This window comes from Dermacentor variabilis, chromosome 11, assembly GCF_050947875.1.
Source record: "Dermacentor variabilis isolate Ectoservices chromosome 11, ASM5094787v1, whole genome shotgun sequence".
NCBI classification, from domain to species: Eukaryota; Metazoa; Arthropoda; class Arachnida; order Ixodida; family Ixodidae; genus Dermacentor; species Dermacentor variabilis.
The window spans coordinates 440,436-455,445 of record NC_134578.1 but is presented as its reverse complement, the minus strand read 5'-3'; the positions used below and the strand labels follow the sequence as shown (position 1 = coordinate 455,445).

The 15,010-nt window shown below is 42.1% G+C and overlaps 1 protein-coding gene across 2 annotated transcripts in view; it reads left to right on the top strand.

The window, feature by feature from the left end:
* Positions 1–15,010, top strand: part of LOC142564058 (deformed epidermal autoregulatory factor 1 homolog) — a 137,410-nt gene that overhangs the window by 62,927 nt on the left and 59,473 nt on the right. For both annotated transcript variants that reach the window (XM_075674877.1, XM_075674878.1), the window contains exons 5-6: positions 2,977–3,074; positions 11,401–11,532. In XM_075674877.1, coding sequence (XP_075530992.1) covers positions 2,977–3,074; positions 11,401–11,532 — 230 coding nt within the window. The remainder of the gene's footprint in view (positions 1–2,976; positions 3,075–11,400; positions 11,533–15,010) is intronic.

Sequence of the window (15,010 nt, the reverse complement as noted above, 5' to 3'; positions counted from 1 at the left end):
ATGTATAAACAGTGATCTGGCTTCCAATAAAAATTCAGTTGAAAGTTAGTGCTTGTGTGTGTTGCCTCCTGTGTTCATGTGAAAAAGTTTCTGCACTAGAACACTCACTGTATCAGAGGAGAGATATACAGGATTTTTTTTTTTTTTTTGACAATACAGATTTTTAACAAATAGGTTGTCAGCACAGCAAACTTGGCATTTTTTCAGACGCGTTCCTAGGCGAGGTAGTGTTGCACGTTTTGCAGTTTTAGAAATGTTGTGTCTAGTTTTACTAAAAGTACATTCTGTTTACGAAAAAAGATTTAAACGTGAAAGGATGGGGCGGCAGAAGGTTGAAAAAAAATATGCATGCAAGAAAGAAATTGTGGTGGTACCTGTGCTGCCCTTTTATGGCAGCACAAAATGGGACAATTGCTTCATGCAAGTTTATTCAGCTGCCTGAAGCTTGTGAAACTGGCAACAGCAAAATTGCTGAAAAAGTAACTGTGATCTAAAAACAATGTGTTGCTTTATAGTCTTCTGTAACAAGTTCGTTGCTGTTGGTGAGCCGCACCTAAAGGGTGAATAATCGTTAATAAAATATTTATTTATCCCATAAAAGCTGTGTGCTCAGAAAAAAAAGTGTAATGTGGGCAACCCCTTGGTTTGTCATGTCCGTAGGATATTTACCAATGTTAAAGCTCGCAGGTTGGCAGGTATAAATAAAATTGCAAATTATACAGATAAAGATTTGTGTGTCAGCTTGGCATCACTCAGCCTATTAAAGCTAAAGATGTTTCTATCTGGATAAACACCTGTACTTGTAGTGTGTCCCCTGTGCATATGCCTGTAAAGCCGATTGGTTCTTTATGATTTTCTTTTTTTTTTTTTTACTGATATAAATGCTTGGGGCTTCTTTGAATAAAGTTCAGTTGGCAGTCAGCACCAGTCCTGTAGTGGTTTTTTTCTTGTTTTTCTTGTCCTCGTCCCTTCATGCTGTTTCAAGTTACAATAACATATTTTTTTTGTCTGAACATTAAAGTACTTAGCTTTAAAAAATCACACAGCTCATTTCTTTGATTCTGAAGTTGTATTAGCATTGAACAATTTATTCACTTTTATAGACTTATAATAGTTAATGAGCCACCATTGAGCTACCACTTAACTGCACCATGGCCAATTTTTTTCAGAAAAGGGACTGCTCTAAAGTGACAAGGTTTCCCAAACCAAAAAATGGGATAGCATGGTAAAGATGGTGAAACTTAATCCTGAGCACTCTGCTACAGTATATCTCATAAGCCTAGTGTCACCTTGGGTCCATTAAACCCCATAAATAAATAAATCTGTAGATGAGGAGGAGGAGGAGGAGGAATATAGGTGAAGAACAAGAGATGTGCAAAATTGCTTTGATGTGGTACTAGCATGAAAACCTGCGCAGTGAACTTGTCATACTTTGGTTAAGTTTTGGAGCCCAGTTTCATTCTCTCTTATGTACTGATTGCAGACTAGGACTCCTTAGAGTCACATTGGTTCAAGGGAATGTATTGCAAGGACTGTGTTTGTGTGTGTGTGTATGTGCGTAAGCACTTCTACAGTGGATTTAGAGTACACTGTACTGTAATTTGACCTTCAGCCTCACTATGTTGCTGGTTGGAGGTGTGATTAGCTGCTCTCTAGGTGTAGACTGGCTGGCTGTTCCTATATCTACAATGTTTCAACCTAGAACCAACATGTACAAATGCAGTTTTCTTTTCTTTTAACAATTTAACATCGGAATGCTTAGCTTGAAATCCGGACTAAGACGAATTTTTCCTCAAGTGTGAAGCTTTCTTTCTGAGAAACCCGTGTGGGTTTCCTTTGTAGCTTCATGCTACATTTGGGTGGATGACAGTTTTCCCTGTCATTGGAATGCTTTGTCTGGAGGTCATTCATTTCCATTAACCTATTTTTGTCTGCAATTGATATCTGATGTTATCCCCACTCCTGCAATAACCCCAACAAGGTTTCAATAGGTAAAAATAAATAAAATTAATAACTAAATGCAAATGTAGCACTTGTGTTATGTACTTCTCATTGTTGTTTAGCTGGGAAACGTATCCTGTTTATCTGCAGTGTTCCATGTTGGTGCTTGTCTTATGAGACAGTGCAACTACAGCCAAATTTTTCAGACACAAAAAAGAAAATAATTCCAACTCAGCACCTGCATGAAATCAAGGCACTATGCAGGGTCATCAGGAGTGCAGGACAATACACTTATATTTAGGCACATCCCTGTGTAGTTTGGAGTTGTTGTAATGCATCTCCTTTGAGTGTTCATAGAATTTGTGGGGATGCGAGACTCTCGCACGTCCCCTGATATGCTGTTTTCCCCGCATGTCTCATGTCTCCTGTGATCCAGCTTCTCTGCGTAGCTTAGTGCCAGCGACAGTTGGTCTTGTTGCACCGCATTGCGAAAAATGGCGCGAGTGTTGCCCAGCTAACGCCACCTAACGGCAGGGTTAGTCGAGCATGACAGGGAGTAGGCTCTTTCTCTTTGGCTCAGAGTCGGCAAGCAGCGCGTACATTCCGCGCATGCGCCAATCCATGCTTCTGCGAGACTGTCTCATGTGGCCTAGGAGCGGGACACTGGAATGGACAAACACGATCGTTTGAATGCGCCACCAATCACATGACCATACATGCAAACGACCAGGCATTGGTATCCAGCATGGAACATATTCACTCGCTATCCGGTTATGGTAAGTCGAACTTCCTCGATTTGTTGCGTGCCCATTGGCATGTTTTGTGGATAGCAACTCGGCTAGTAAGCATTAGTGTATAAAAGGTGCAATAAATGCACTCGTGATTGTTTGCATTACTGTGTTGTCTTTTCTTTATCCCAACAGCAGGGATAAGACTCCCACAAACTTGCCTTTAGCCACTTTAGTGGCACAGGAGGATGGAAAAAGAATGATTTCTGAAGTCTGTTAGTAGGCAAAACAAAGCCTTCTTTTACAGGTGGCCCTGCTGTGGAAACAACAGTCATGACTTCGCGCTTGGCACCCACACCATCCGACTTTTTTACAGAGCAGCGACAGTGGTGGCAGCTGGAAGAAGTAAGATGTTGGGCCTTCCAAGGCAGCCCAGTGGCTATAGTGTTGAGCTGCTGAGCTAAAGGTCGCAGGTTTGATCCTGGCCCTGGTAGCTGGATTTGGGGGGGAGGGGGGAATGCAAGAATGCTCGTGTACTTAAACTTAGGTGCATGGTAAAGAACCCCAGATGGTCTAAATTAATTTGGAGTCCCTCATTAGGCTGTTCTACATAATCAAATCGTGGTTTTGGCCCTAAAGACCCCAGTATTTAATTTATTATAATTTTATAAATAGGCAAATAATCTTTAGATGCCAGTAAAGCGACTAAAAAAAATTATGTACGCAGTTTTATGCATGGTTTGTTATTAACTAGTGAATTAAGTTGCATAATTATTTTTTACAAGTGTAATAAAATTCACACAAATTATTTATATCTTCTAAATAGATTTGGCGCGACTACGGCCTGTATATTGAAGTGTTCCATTTCATTTTCCACTTCTATCATGTCATACTTAGGGTGCAATCGCACCAAATATGTCATTATGGCAGCCTGCAAGCCATGTTCGAACCAATGATGAAGGCCAGAGAGTGGAAATTAAGGTAAATTGTTAGAGAATAAGGCCTCAGCACACATGGTGATAGCAAAAGTGAGGCATGGCACGTGAGCACCCATAAGCAAAGTCAGTGATGTGTACCTGTCAGTAAAACAAAGTGAGTGAACAACTTGCAATAATCAGTTGTTAAATTGCTAGATCATATTCTATCTATTCTTGCATGTTTTGCAAAAAGATACGCACGTGTAGCAGTATCACCAATTTGTGGGCACTCACCTGTAAACAAAGTAATTGCACGCCTATGGGAAAGCCATGCAAGCGAGCATCTCGCTCTAGTACTTTGAGTGATAAGAAATGAGATAGAAATCACTTTTCTCGACGCCCGTGACTTGAAACAATGCCAATTATAAAGTGCGCAAGCATGAGAGTAAACTATGCAAAGTGGAACTACATACTCCAAAACTACCACGGTGGCAGCCACCATAGAGCAAAGTGAGAAATCAGTTTTGACAGAAGTTGATGGGCAGCAGCACAATAAGGATTTTTTCTAGAACTCGTGGATGGTTGCAGCACTTCCAGAGCAAAGCTAGGCTGCTTTTCATTGTGGAAAAGATTGTTTTTTTCAAATGTTCTGCTGACGCCATACATGTGTGGCCGTGACTATTTCGGATTTGTTTCTGCCGTTATACATGTGTGGCGGGGACCCTCTAAGGGTGAAAAATGAGTGTGCCAAACTCCTGTCTCTTTCATACTCGGAAGAGTATTTGAAAGGTTTAGCAAGGAATAATAAATATGTGTAGTAGTAGTGCAGATGTTCTTACTAAATTTTACTAAGAAGACTATTAGCCATTACTCAGATGATATTGCGCAACAAAAAACGACACGGATGTAAGAGAAGACGACAGACCAAGTGCAAACGTTTAACTAAGTTTATTGCACCACTGAAATGATTTTGTACATGTGAAGCAGTGTAGCTTGCATGAAAATGAACTGCGCATTCATGTAACACAGTTACAAGTCATGTGTTGCCGCCTCCAAGAAACTAAGTTCTTTTTCTATGAGAGCCAGTGAAGGGAAACTAACACACTTATCACCCAATTTGACAATCATCTGCGCTTCAGATATTTCCTGGATGAGCTGCGTGCTGCCACAGGAAACAATTGTGCATTGGTCCTCAATAGGTTTGCATCCATGGTCGTGACAATGAATTGCCAAGAACCCACCCGAGCCATTTTATACGTTGTTGCTGTGTTCGCAAAGCTGATCATTGAGGCAACACCCAGTTTGTCCGATATATCGCTTCCCACATGAAAGGGGGAGGTTGTAAACCTCCCGGTGGACACACTCGACAAACTTTTTGCGGTGATGCTTTCTGCACTTATCGGACGGGGCGGCATTTTGATCCGTCAACCTGCAAAGCTTTCCGAGCTTGTTGGGAGCAGAACAAACAACTCTTACAGTCGCCCTTTGGGCCATCTTTTTTGAGCAATGGGATATCCCGTGCATGTAAAGTATAACACTTACTTAGGGCGTTTGCCAGGAGGGGCATCGGCAACTGACTTCTGCGTGCTGGATTGCGCTTCTCTTAAAATGCGTTCTGCGACAGACACTTGCACCACCTTGGGATATCCAGCCAAGGACAAATGTCGAGTTTGCTTTTCAAAGCTTATGTACACTACATGACAGCAAGACTTGCTAAGGGCATTCTTGAAGCACAAACTGATATTGGCCCACTTAACAAGCTTAGAATATGCGGATGTATACAGCAGAAGTGGCTTGTTAGCTCGCGGCTCATACGACCAACACGTGTGGCTGTCCTCAAAGCTCAGGCAAAGATCAAGGAAACAAAGAGACCTATCTACCGGCATCTCATGAGTAGTTTGAAGAGGAACTAAGCACTTCTGAAATATTTCTAACGCTTTCTTAGTTTCCAGAATGAAGGCGTCAGAGGAGCAGTCAATGAAAATTAAAAAGTCATCAACATAAATAAATATTTTAAAAACTGCAGTGCCTTGCACTTGTAATGAAATGTCACGGTCTAAACAGGATAAAAACAGTTCACTAAGAATGGGAGCAATGCAAGAGCCAATAAAAACTCCGCTCTTCTGCAAAAAACATTGGTTATCCCAAGTGATGAAGGGGGAATTGAGATAAACCTGTAAATGTTCTAAAAACTGACTGCAAGACATGCCGGCCTCATTCTGGAAGGAAACAGCACCAAAGTCATCAATACATTGCTCAACACAGGACAGTACGCTTCTATGCGACGAAGAATAATAAAGGTCCTTTGCATCGATAGAAAATGCCTGAATACCACGGGCAGAATGTGATTTCAAAAAATCAATCGCAGTGTCTGAGCTCTTTATTTATTTTTATTTACAGGATACTGCCGGCCTTAGTCTTAGGCCTTGGGCAGGAGTGGACAGTGCGATATACAGATGAACAAAACAAAAATTAACAGCAAAAATCATTACAAGAATTCAATACATTGCAATAGACATATTCCCTGATCCGCACAAGCCGTACAGAGCATTCCAACAAAAAAAGCATCACAAAATATATTTTAAAATACGGATATTCGCTGAACCGCAAAAGCTGTACAGAGCATATTGATAAAAACGCGATATTGATTAGGAGTGGCATTCATACTGGTATGCTGAAAGACATTGCGCATGCTCGGTAGGTAGAGCAGCAAAATATCTACAAATAGTAATGACAAGCAAGCGAAAATAGCACTTGCGTATATTGTAAATCAAAAAGGAAAAAGAAAAATTACATTCATACATACATATACATATAACATCAAGTCTAAATGCTATTCAGCTGGTTGCAGAATGACTGGACGGTCGGGCATTCCACTGTACTCGCAGAGAGCGCGTTCCACTCACCTATCGTCCGAGGAAAAAATGTGTTTTTAAATACGTTTGTTCTGCAAGAAAATTCCTTTATTTTCTTCTGATGATTAGATCGTGTTGCACGCCTAGTGACTAAAGTAATATACATATCCTTATCTATTCCCAGCATATTATTTTAAAGTAAATACATGTATATTAAACGGTCCCTATATCGCCTTAATTTTAATGTTTCCAGGTTAATTTCGTTAATAAGAACAGTCTGAGATACGTGCCGGCTATAACAGTTGAATACGAATCTAACAGATTTCCTTTGAATGTTTTCCAATTGAGTAATGTTCTTCAGGGTTTACGGGTCCCATACTACCAAGGCGTACTCAAGAATTGGCCTAATATATGTTTTGTACGCTAAAAGACGGATTTCTTGTGTGGACTGTCGAAGTGACCTTCTCAAGTAACCAAGCTGGCGCATTGCCTTTTTTGAAATATGAGATATGTGATCGTTCCATCTAAGGTCGGATGAAATTACGAGGCCTAAGTATTTGAAGCTACTAACCGTAGATATATTATTCCCACTGAAACTGTAAGAAAATTTTAAGGGGTGGCGTTTTCGTGTTACTGACATAGCAACCGTTTTCTTTGCATTAATATTCATTTGCCATGTGGCGCACCACGCTTCTACCTTGGCTAGTGAAGAATTCAAGTGGACCTGATCATTTACGCTATTAACTTCTTGATATAGTATATAGTCGTCTGCAGATAAACATATTTTCACGTTTACTTCTTTTATTAAGTCATTGACAAAGATTAGAAAGAAAAGAGGCCCAAGGACGGACCCCTGTGGAATGCCCGATTGAACCGGTGCTGATCCAGAACGCACGCCGTTGATAAACACACATTGCCGCCTTAAACGACAGATATGCTGAAATCCATGAAATCAAAGAATCATTTTTAAGTATTGTTTGTAGCTGTAACTGCAGTTTAGTGTGAGACACACGGTCGAATGCTTTTTCGAAATCTATGAATATTAAATCAGTTTGGCCCTGTTTATCTAGAACTGCTGCGAGCTCGTGGATAGTTTCCAGTAGCTGTGTTGTTGTAGACAGTCCCTTCCGAAACCCATGCTGCCTGGGATCAATTATATTGTTGTCATTCAGAAAGACCGAAATATGTTTAAATATAATATGCTCAAGGGTTTTTGCACATGTGGGTAACAATGAAATTGGTCTGTACGAAGTTATAAGCGACCTGTTTTCTGATTTTGGTATCGGGGTAACCTTTGCGTACTTCCAGTCACCCGGAACTTCTGCACGTGATAAAGACTTGCTAAATATGATGCACAGATATTTTGAGCACCACTCGGCATATCTCACGAGAAAGGCAGTAGGTATGCCGTCCATTCCAGGCGATTTCTTTGTATTCAGATTTAACAAGAGAGATAAAATGCCTTCTTCGGTCACTGAGATATCTGCAATTGGCGGGCAATCAACTGGAAGGTAGCTTGGTTTACGGCCGTTGTCATCCGTAAATACCGAACAGAAAAATTGATTGAAAGACTCTGCTATCAAACTTGTATCATTTACGGTATCCCCGCCGATGCAGTAACTGGACAAGGGTTGCTTTTTCGAAGAAAAATGACGCCAGAACTTTGCCGGGGAAGACAGCAGAAAATTCTTTTAAGATACACTTTGATAGTATTTCTTTGCTTTTTTAATGCTTGCCTTTAGTTGCAGACGTATGTTGGAAAGTTTACTGGCATTGCCCTCTGTGGTACACTGACGGTGCTGTTTTCTTATTCATTTAGCCTTCCATTCCCGCCGCACTATCTCCTTTGTAATCCATGGGCGTGTGCGCTGTCGAATGCTTAGTCTCATTGGAGCAAACTTTCCCTGACGCATTTTAAGACTAGGTTCCTAAAGAAGCACCTCAGCTTGTTCACGCAGCACGTGCGCGGTTCAGAAAGAAGTATGAAATCATCCAGCGACCTATCCATGGCGTCCAATATGTTAACGTCCTTAGCGCGGCAAAAGTTTGGAACGAGGCACCTTTTATTCTTGGTTTCAATCGGACGGCCAAGTTGAACTGTTAAAGATATCAGTTTGTGATCAGATATTCCGTCAAAAATATGTACTTCGGGATCACGACTGAGCACTGCATTGCTTACAAGGAATAGATCTAAAATTGAAGCTGTATCATTCTGAATGCGCATGGGTTCTTTTACTAACTGAGCTAAATCATGGAATACTACGAGGTCGACAAAAGGTTCAGCAGCACTAGAAAGGGGCTCAGGAAAATCGGTACTCCAGTCGATTGAAGGCATATTGAAATCACCACCCAAGAGGACATTACAAGAATAGCTTTTGCTAGAACAAAGGAATTCATTAAGCTCAAGAAAGAAGTTATCTTGAGTAGGGGGACGGTAGAAGCCTCCTACAATTACAGTGTGCTCATCGAAATATACTTTAATGAGCACGCACTCAATTGCAGGTACATCAGGTAACCTGGACACGAGTAGTGACTGTTGATAAATAATTGCAACACCACCGCCCCACGAACTTCTATCTTTACGATGAATTCCGTAACCTGGTGGTGTTACTTCCTCGTCGGAGATGTCGGGGTGAAGCCAAGTTTCCGTGATTATAAGAATATGTGGCTTGTGTGTTAAAATGATACTTTCAATATCATCAGCTTTACTAACGATGCTATGTGCATTAAGGTTGATGAAACGGAGGGGCTTTTGGGCATCTGTTTGGATTCATTGTGACTGGTGTCTTTCTTCAGTTTGTCTGCCTGTGGGAATCCTTCTGTCACTTGTGCCATCCTATCAGAATAGCTCGTCATTAATCCTGATTTTGTCGTACACTAGTTGGACTTTCCCCCCCAGCAGCTCTAATTTCGGAGGCGCTATCCCAGAGTTTCTTTCTTTTAAGTCTTGTGGGTGCTGAAAAGCCTTCCGAGACCGAGATATCTTTATTTTTCAGTTTGGAATAATTCTGTAGTACGACCATTTTTTCTTAATGAGGAAAAGGTCTCTGACAGGCAGAAGGCCCAACTTATGTTGTAAAAACACCCCCAATGGCTTTTGCCAAGTATCAATTTCTGACACAATAACCCGTAACGGGACACCGGGTTTATGCGTTTTGGCACTGAAGAAAACTTGTAGATGATCTCGCTTGCTGTTTTCAAAGGCCTTGGTTAAATTTTGTAAATTATCTGTTGCACGTGCGTTTTGCCACAGCCTTTACCTTAGCCAGCAACACCTCCCTATGACAGTTAAACGTGGCACTGATGGCTTCTAGAGCCTTGGCGTTAAAGTCTTAGAAACGTTTCAGAAGTGCTTAGTTCCCCTTCAACCTACTCATGAGATGCCGGTAGATAGTTCTCTTCATTTCCTTGATCTTCACCTGAGCTTTCAGGACAGCCGCACGTGTTGGTCGTATGACCCGCGAGCCAACAAGTCACTTCTGCCATATACATCCGCACATTCTAAGCTTGTTAAGCGGGCCAATATCAGTTTGTGCTTCAAGAATGCCCTTAGCAAGTCTTGCTGTCATGTAGTGGACGAAAGCTTAGAAAAGCAAACTTGACGTTTGTCCTTGGCTGGATATCCCAAGGTGGTGCAAGTGTCTGTCGCGGAACGCATTTTAAGAGAAGTGCGATCCAGCACGCAGAAGTCAATTGCCGATGCACCTTCCGGCAATCACCCTAAAGTAAGTGTTATACCTTACATGCACGGGATATCCCATAGCTTGAAAAAGATGGCCCAAAGGGCTAATGTAAGAGTTGTTTTTTCTGCTCCCAACAAGCTCGGCAAGCTTTGCAGGTTGACGGATCCAAATGCCGTCCCGTCCGATAAGTGCAAAAAGCATCACCGTAAAAAGTTTGTCGAGTGTGTCCACCAGGAGGTTTACAACCTCCCCCTTTCATGCGGGGAGCAATATACGGACAAACTGGGCGTTGCCTCAGTGATCGGCTCCATGAACACAGCAACAACGTAAAAAATGGCTCCGGTGGGTTCTTGGCGATTCATTGTCATGATCATGGATGTAAACCTACTGAGGGCCAATGCAAGATTGTTTCCCGTGGCAGCACGCAGCTCATCCGGGAAATATCTGAAGCGCAGATTATTGCAAAATTGGGTGATAAGTGTGTTAGCTTCCCTTCACTGGCTCTCACAGAAAAAGAATGTAGTTTCTTGGAGGTGGCATCACCTGAGTCGTAGCTATGTTACATGAATGCGTAGTTGATTTTTATGCAAGTGCATGCGCAGTCTACACTGCTTCACAAGTATAAAATCGATTCAGTGGTGCAATAAACTTAGCTGAAAGTTCGCGCTTAGTGTGTCATCTTCTCTTACGTTCGTGTCATTTTTGGTTGTGCAATATCATTTGAGTAATGGATTACCAACTTGCCCGGAATGCTGCTTTCACTATTAGCTAAGATTGCAAAACTGCCACCATTTTTTTCTTTAATTGGATCCAGCAAGTGCCTACCCAATCAGATGCTCTTTCTGAATTTTTTCTCTCAAGTTGAACAAGCACCCACTTCCTATATTTTTGCACTTATCTCCAAATTTTGAGTAAGTGCTTGATTGGTATTTAATGCTATTGTCATAGCTTTCCTACTACTATTTGATGTTTTATTGACCTTAAAGTGTCACTCTTTCACTGTGGTGGATGTATATTGTTGGGATTTGTTAGTTGCACTTATAAAGTGAAATTAACTTACAAGTATAGGTAATGGCTGAAGAAATGGCAATTACTTACCAGTGATTAACTGTGGATAACTCTTCAGAGCAATGTGAATTTCTTTCAGATTTAGGATATTGTCACTGACATAGTCATTACTGCTGCGCAGCCATGCAGAGTTTACTGTCATCACTCTAATATTTTTTTTAATAGAAAAAGCCTACTTATTTGTACTCATTCTGAAACATCTTTGCAGATGGTGAAGAATCTCACAAAGCAAGTGCAAGAACTTCAAAAGCAAGTGGACATGGTGAAGGCACAAAGTGTCATGACGAGGGAAGCAGCGCTTCGGCAACTTAGAATGCAACTTGAAAATGAGAAAAAGGAGGTGGGTACCTCTGCGATGGTTCCTTATTTAAAACACACTTTAACTGTGAGGTTAATAAATTTAATGTGCTAAGCATGCCATCACATAACACGATTCATCCTAGGGGATAGCAGGTTGCCATGACAAATGTGTCTTGTATGATATTGAACATTTAGTTTGTGGGGATGCGCGACTCTCACGCGTCCCCTGATGTGCTGTTTTTCCCGCATAGCTCCCTTTCCCTGCAATCCGGCTTCGCTGCGTGGACTGTGTGTTGCCCGCGGCAGTCGGTCTGGTTGAGGCACAGTACGAGAGATGGCGCAAGTTGCGTTGCTAACGCCGCCTCCGGTGGAGTTACTTGCGAGCGAAAAAGAGAAAGCTCTCTCTCTTGGGTTCGGGACGGCAGGCAGAGCAGACGTGCCGCACGCGCGCCAATCCATGCTTCTGCGAAACCGTCTCGCGTGGCCCTACATGAACGCAAATGACCAGGCGTTGGGATCAAGCATGGGGCGAACATATTCGCTCGTTATCGGGTCGCGGTGAGTCGGACTTCTAGATTTGTCGCGCGCCCATCGGTACGTTTTGTGGATAGCAACTCGGCTAGCAGGCATTGATCTATGAAAGGTGCAATAAATGCCGTTGTGATTGTTTGCACTACTGTGTCGTCGTTCCTTTGTCCCAAGAGTACGGGTGAGAACCCCACAAGTTCTAAGAGGGTTAGTTGCTTGTAGAAAAAGCCAATAAAAGTATAATAAGCAATGCTTTATAGCACTGGTAATGCATAATAAATAACAAAAAGAGCCAGTGAAGGTACAGCTTTATGAACTTGTTAAGGTGTGTTTTATCAGCAAATTTATTTCAGTCTCAGTGTGGTTTCAAATTACCCCTGCCCAGCATAAGCTGACACTAGCTGCGCCTGCAATCTCGCCACTCTATATAATCCCCTGCCGACTCCTTTCCTTGAAACTGATCGTTAAAACTGCTGCTGAGTTTAAGGTCACAGGTTGTATTCCCAGCCGCAGCAGCCACATTCTGATGAGGGTGGAATCGTCTACCATGCCTTGGGTGCATGAGTCCTAGGTGGTCTAAAATTATTACTGCAATGTCTCGCTGCCCTTCAGGATGTTAAATCTCCTCATTTTTAGGCCCCCAACAGTGTTTTTACTTTGAAACAAATTTTTCTTGTTGTTACAAATGTGATAAATAAAGATGTGTTATATCGTCCCAAAATACAATCAAATACTCATAGTCTCAACTAATTAGTAGTGTCAGTAACCACACTGGCTGCAGTGCTACTTTGTTTTGGCTCCTGACAGTTGGTCAACCTAGTGCAAATGGCATTGTTCACAGTGAAATCATAGCCTTCTATATTTTTTCATGCTGGTGCACAGGCAATAGAAACAAAGCGCGAAGTCTGTTCCACCTAGTTAGTCCATGCAGTTGCCACCAGAGCATGTTGCCCATCTTATCCAGTCTCGGAGCAGATGACGCGATGGCGCTGCTTCTGCGCACACTCATGGTGACACGCTTAGTGTTTTGCTGGGCTTGGAGTTATAAAATAACTTCGCAAATTGTGTTGATGTTTGTAGACAATGAACATCAGAGGTAAGCAACACAAGACAAGATGTGAACAAGCAAGCCCTTCTCTCAAAAGTGCTCAACCAGCTGCGAAATCAAGCTCGAACTTTGAGGGTCTATTGTGACAGTAGTTTTGTTTTAAAAACTTTGGCAGTGTCATGCTTGTCTACCTCCATTATAACGTAATTTGTAAATATTGGCTGAAGAAACTGTGAGCAACAGTTCCAAAAAGTTCTCGTTGTGGCCTGGCATCGAACGCATCAAAAGTTTGCACTCATGGAGTGCTGCAGCCCATTCTTTACAGCCCATTCTTTACAGCCTCTTTAAAGGAGTGCTTCAGGTGTCACCTTGTGATAGGAACTTGATTGAACTTCATCAATGCGTAAAGGATAGCTAAAAGCTGTCCACACGGGTAGGAAAGTTCCCCGCAGTCTTGGTGTTTTATTAGTGAATTCGAGGGTGCCGAGGTGTTAGGCTTCATCAAAATGATGATGTGTTTGCCACATTCTATGTTTCCGTGTAAAGCTCTTGCCAATTAGCTTCCAACCCTAGCTAATGCCGTGACATCTGGAGTAGGAAGCAATGGCTGTCCTCGGCCGAGTCCCTGTGTGAGCTCTCTAAGTGCCTTTGCAGAAAATTCCTCACTGTGCTTTTCTGTTGCAGCAGCGTCGACAAGCAGTAGCTGCCTTCTGCAGCCATTACGTTGCTCATGCTTGGTGCCAGAGTGATGCCAGTTTTCAGAGTCTTCTTAATACCTGAGAGAATAGCTTGGGTGTTCATTTGATCACTTGAGCCTGCTGATTTCCTTAGCCAGCCAAAAAACGACTCACTTGCTCAGAAGACGTATTCCTCACTAAAACAAAGTGAAAACACATGTTTTCAAGCAAATCGAGAATGCACTAGCCATTTGAACGAGTTGTCATCACCAGGCCTTTCCTAAATCTTTGTTGAGAGGTTCTTTGTGTGGCACTGGCTTTGGCCAGTAGTCAAAGAAGCTGCTTTCAAGCCAAATGGCCCATTCATCACTTGCAGATTCGAACTGCTTGCAGTCAGCATTATTCTGGTGTATGTACTGGGTGCAATCACTTATCTCCATGAGCATATACCAGCAGCACAAGGTGCCCATGAATTCGACCATTGGTCTAACACCCACAAAACTTGCGTCACATGTGTCCCACTTGCTCTTGCAAGAGCTTCAGTGCAGCTGTCACGGCAGGGTACAAACTTGCACTGCTGCTTTGACCTTCATTTTTTTCAATATTTGTAGGGAAGACTTGTTTTCTGGTCAAAAATCGAGCTGTCTTAATAAGGCTGCCTTAATGCATTTTGTAGAAACTCTTCAAATGGTTAGCTGTTATTTTATCATCTTTTCGGATATCACGCAGCACAAACTACAACCGCACATTCATTTATCAAATGAGACTAATCCAGATTGAAAGCTAGAAAAAGCCTTCAGTTCAGTTGTCCAGAGTGCTGAATGCAAGGCCTGATTCTTACGTTGCATAGTAGTTGTAATGTCAAGGTGTTGATTTTGTGGTTGTTGGTGACAATGTGCATGACGAAACATGTGGTGTCTTCAACATTTTTTTAGTACATGTCACATGAGCATGTGCAGTTCGTGGCCAGTGCAATTTCTCATGGAAAAGTAGGCCACAAGGATTCTGAACGAAACTGAAGTCCATCCATTAAGGACAAAGTACAGAAGTGAGTTAGCTAGCACTGGCTCATTTAATGTTTCTCTACTAAAGCTCTCACCGTAGCCTACCTCACCGATGAAGTCATCCCTTTGGTAATGGTAAAAAGTAACCATTGTATCACGTACATTTTGTCCAAAAATAATGAGCATGCCTTGGCTTGTGATTAGAGGTGACAAGTGAGCTTGGTTGACAGCCTTTGCAACATGAGTTGGGTCACGCCACCA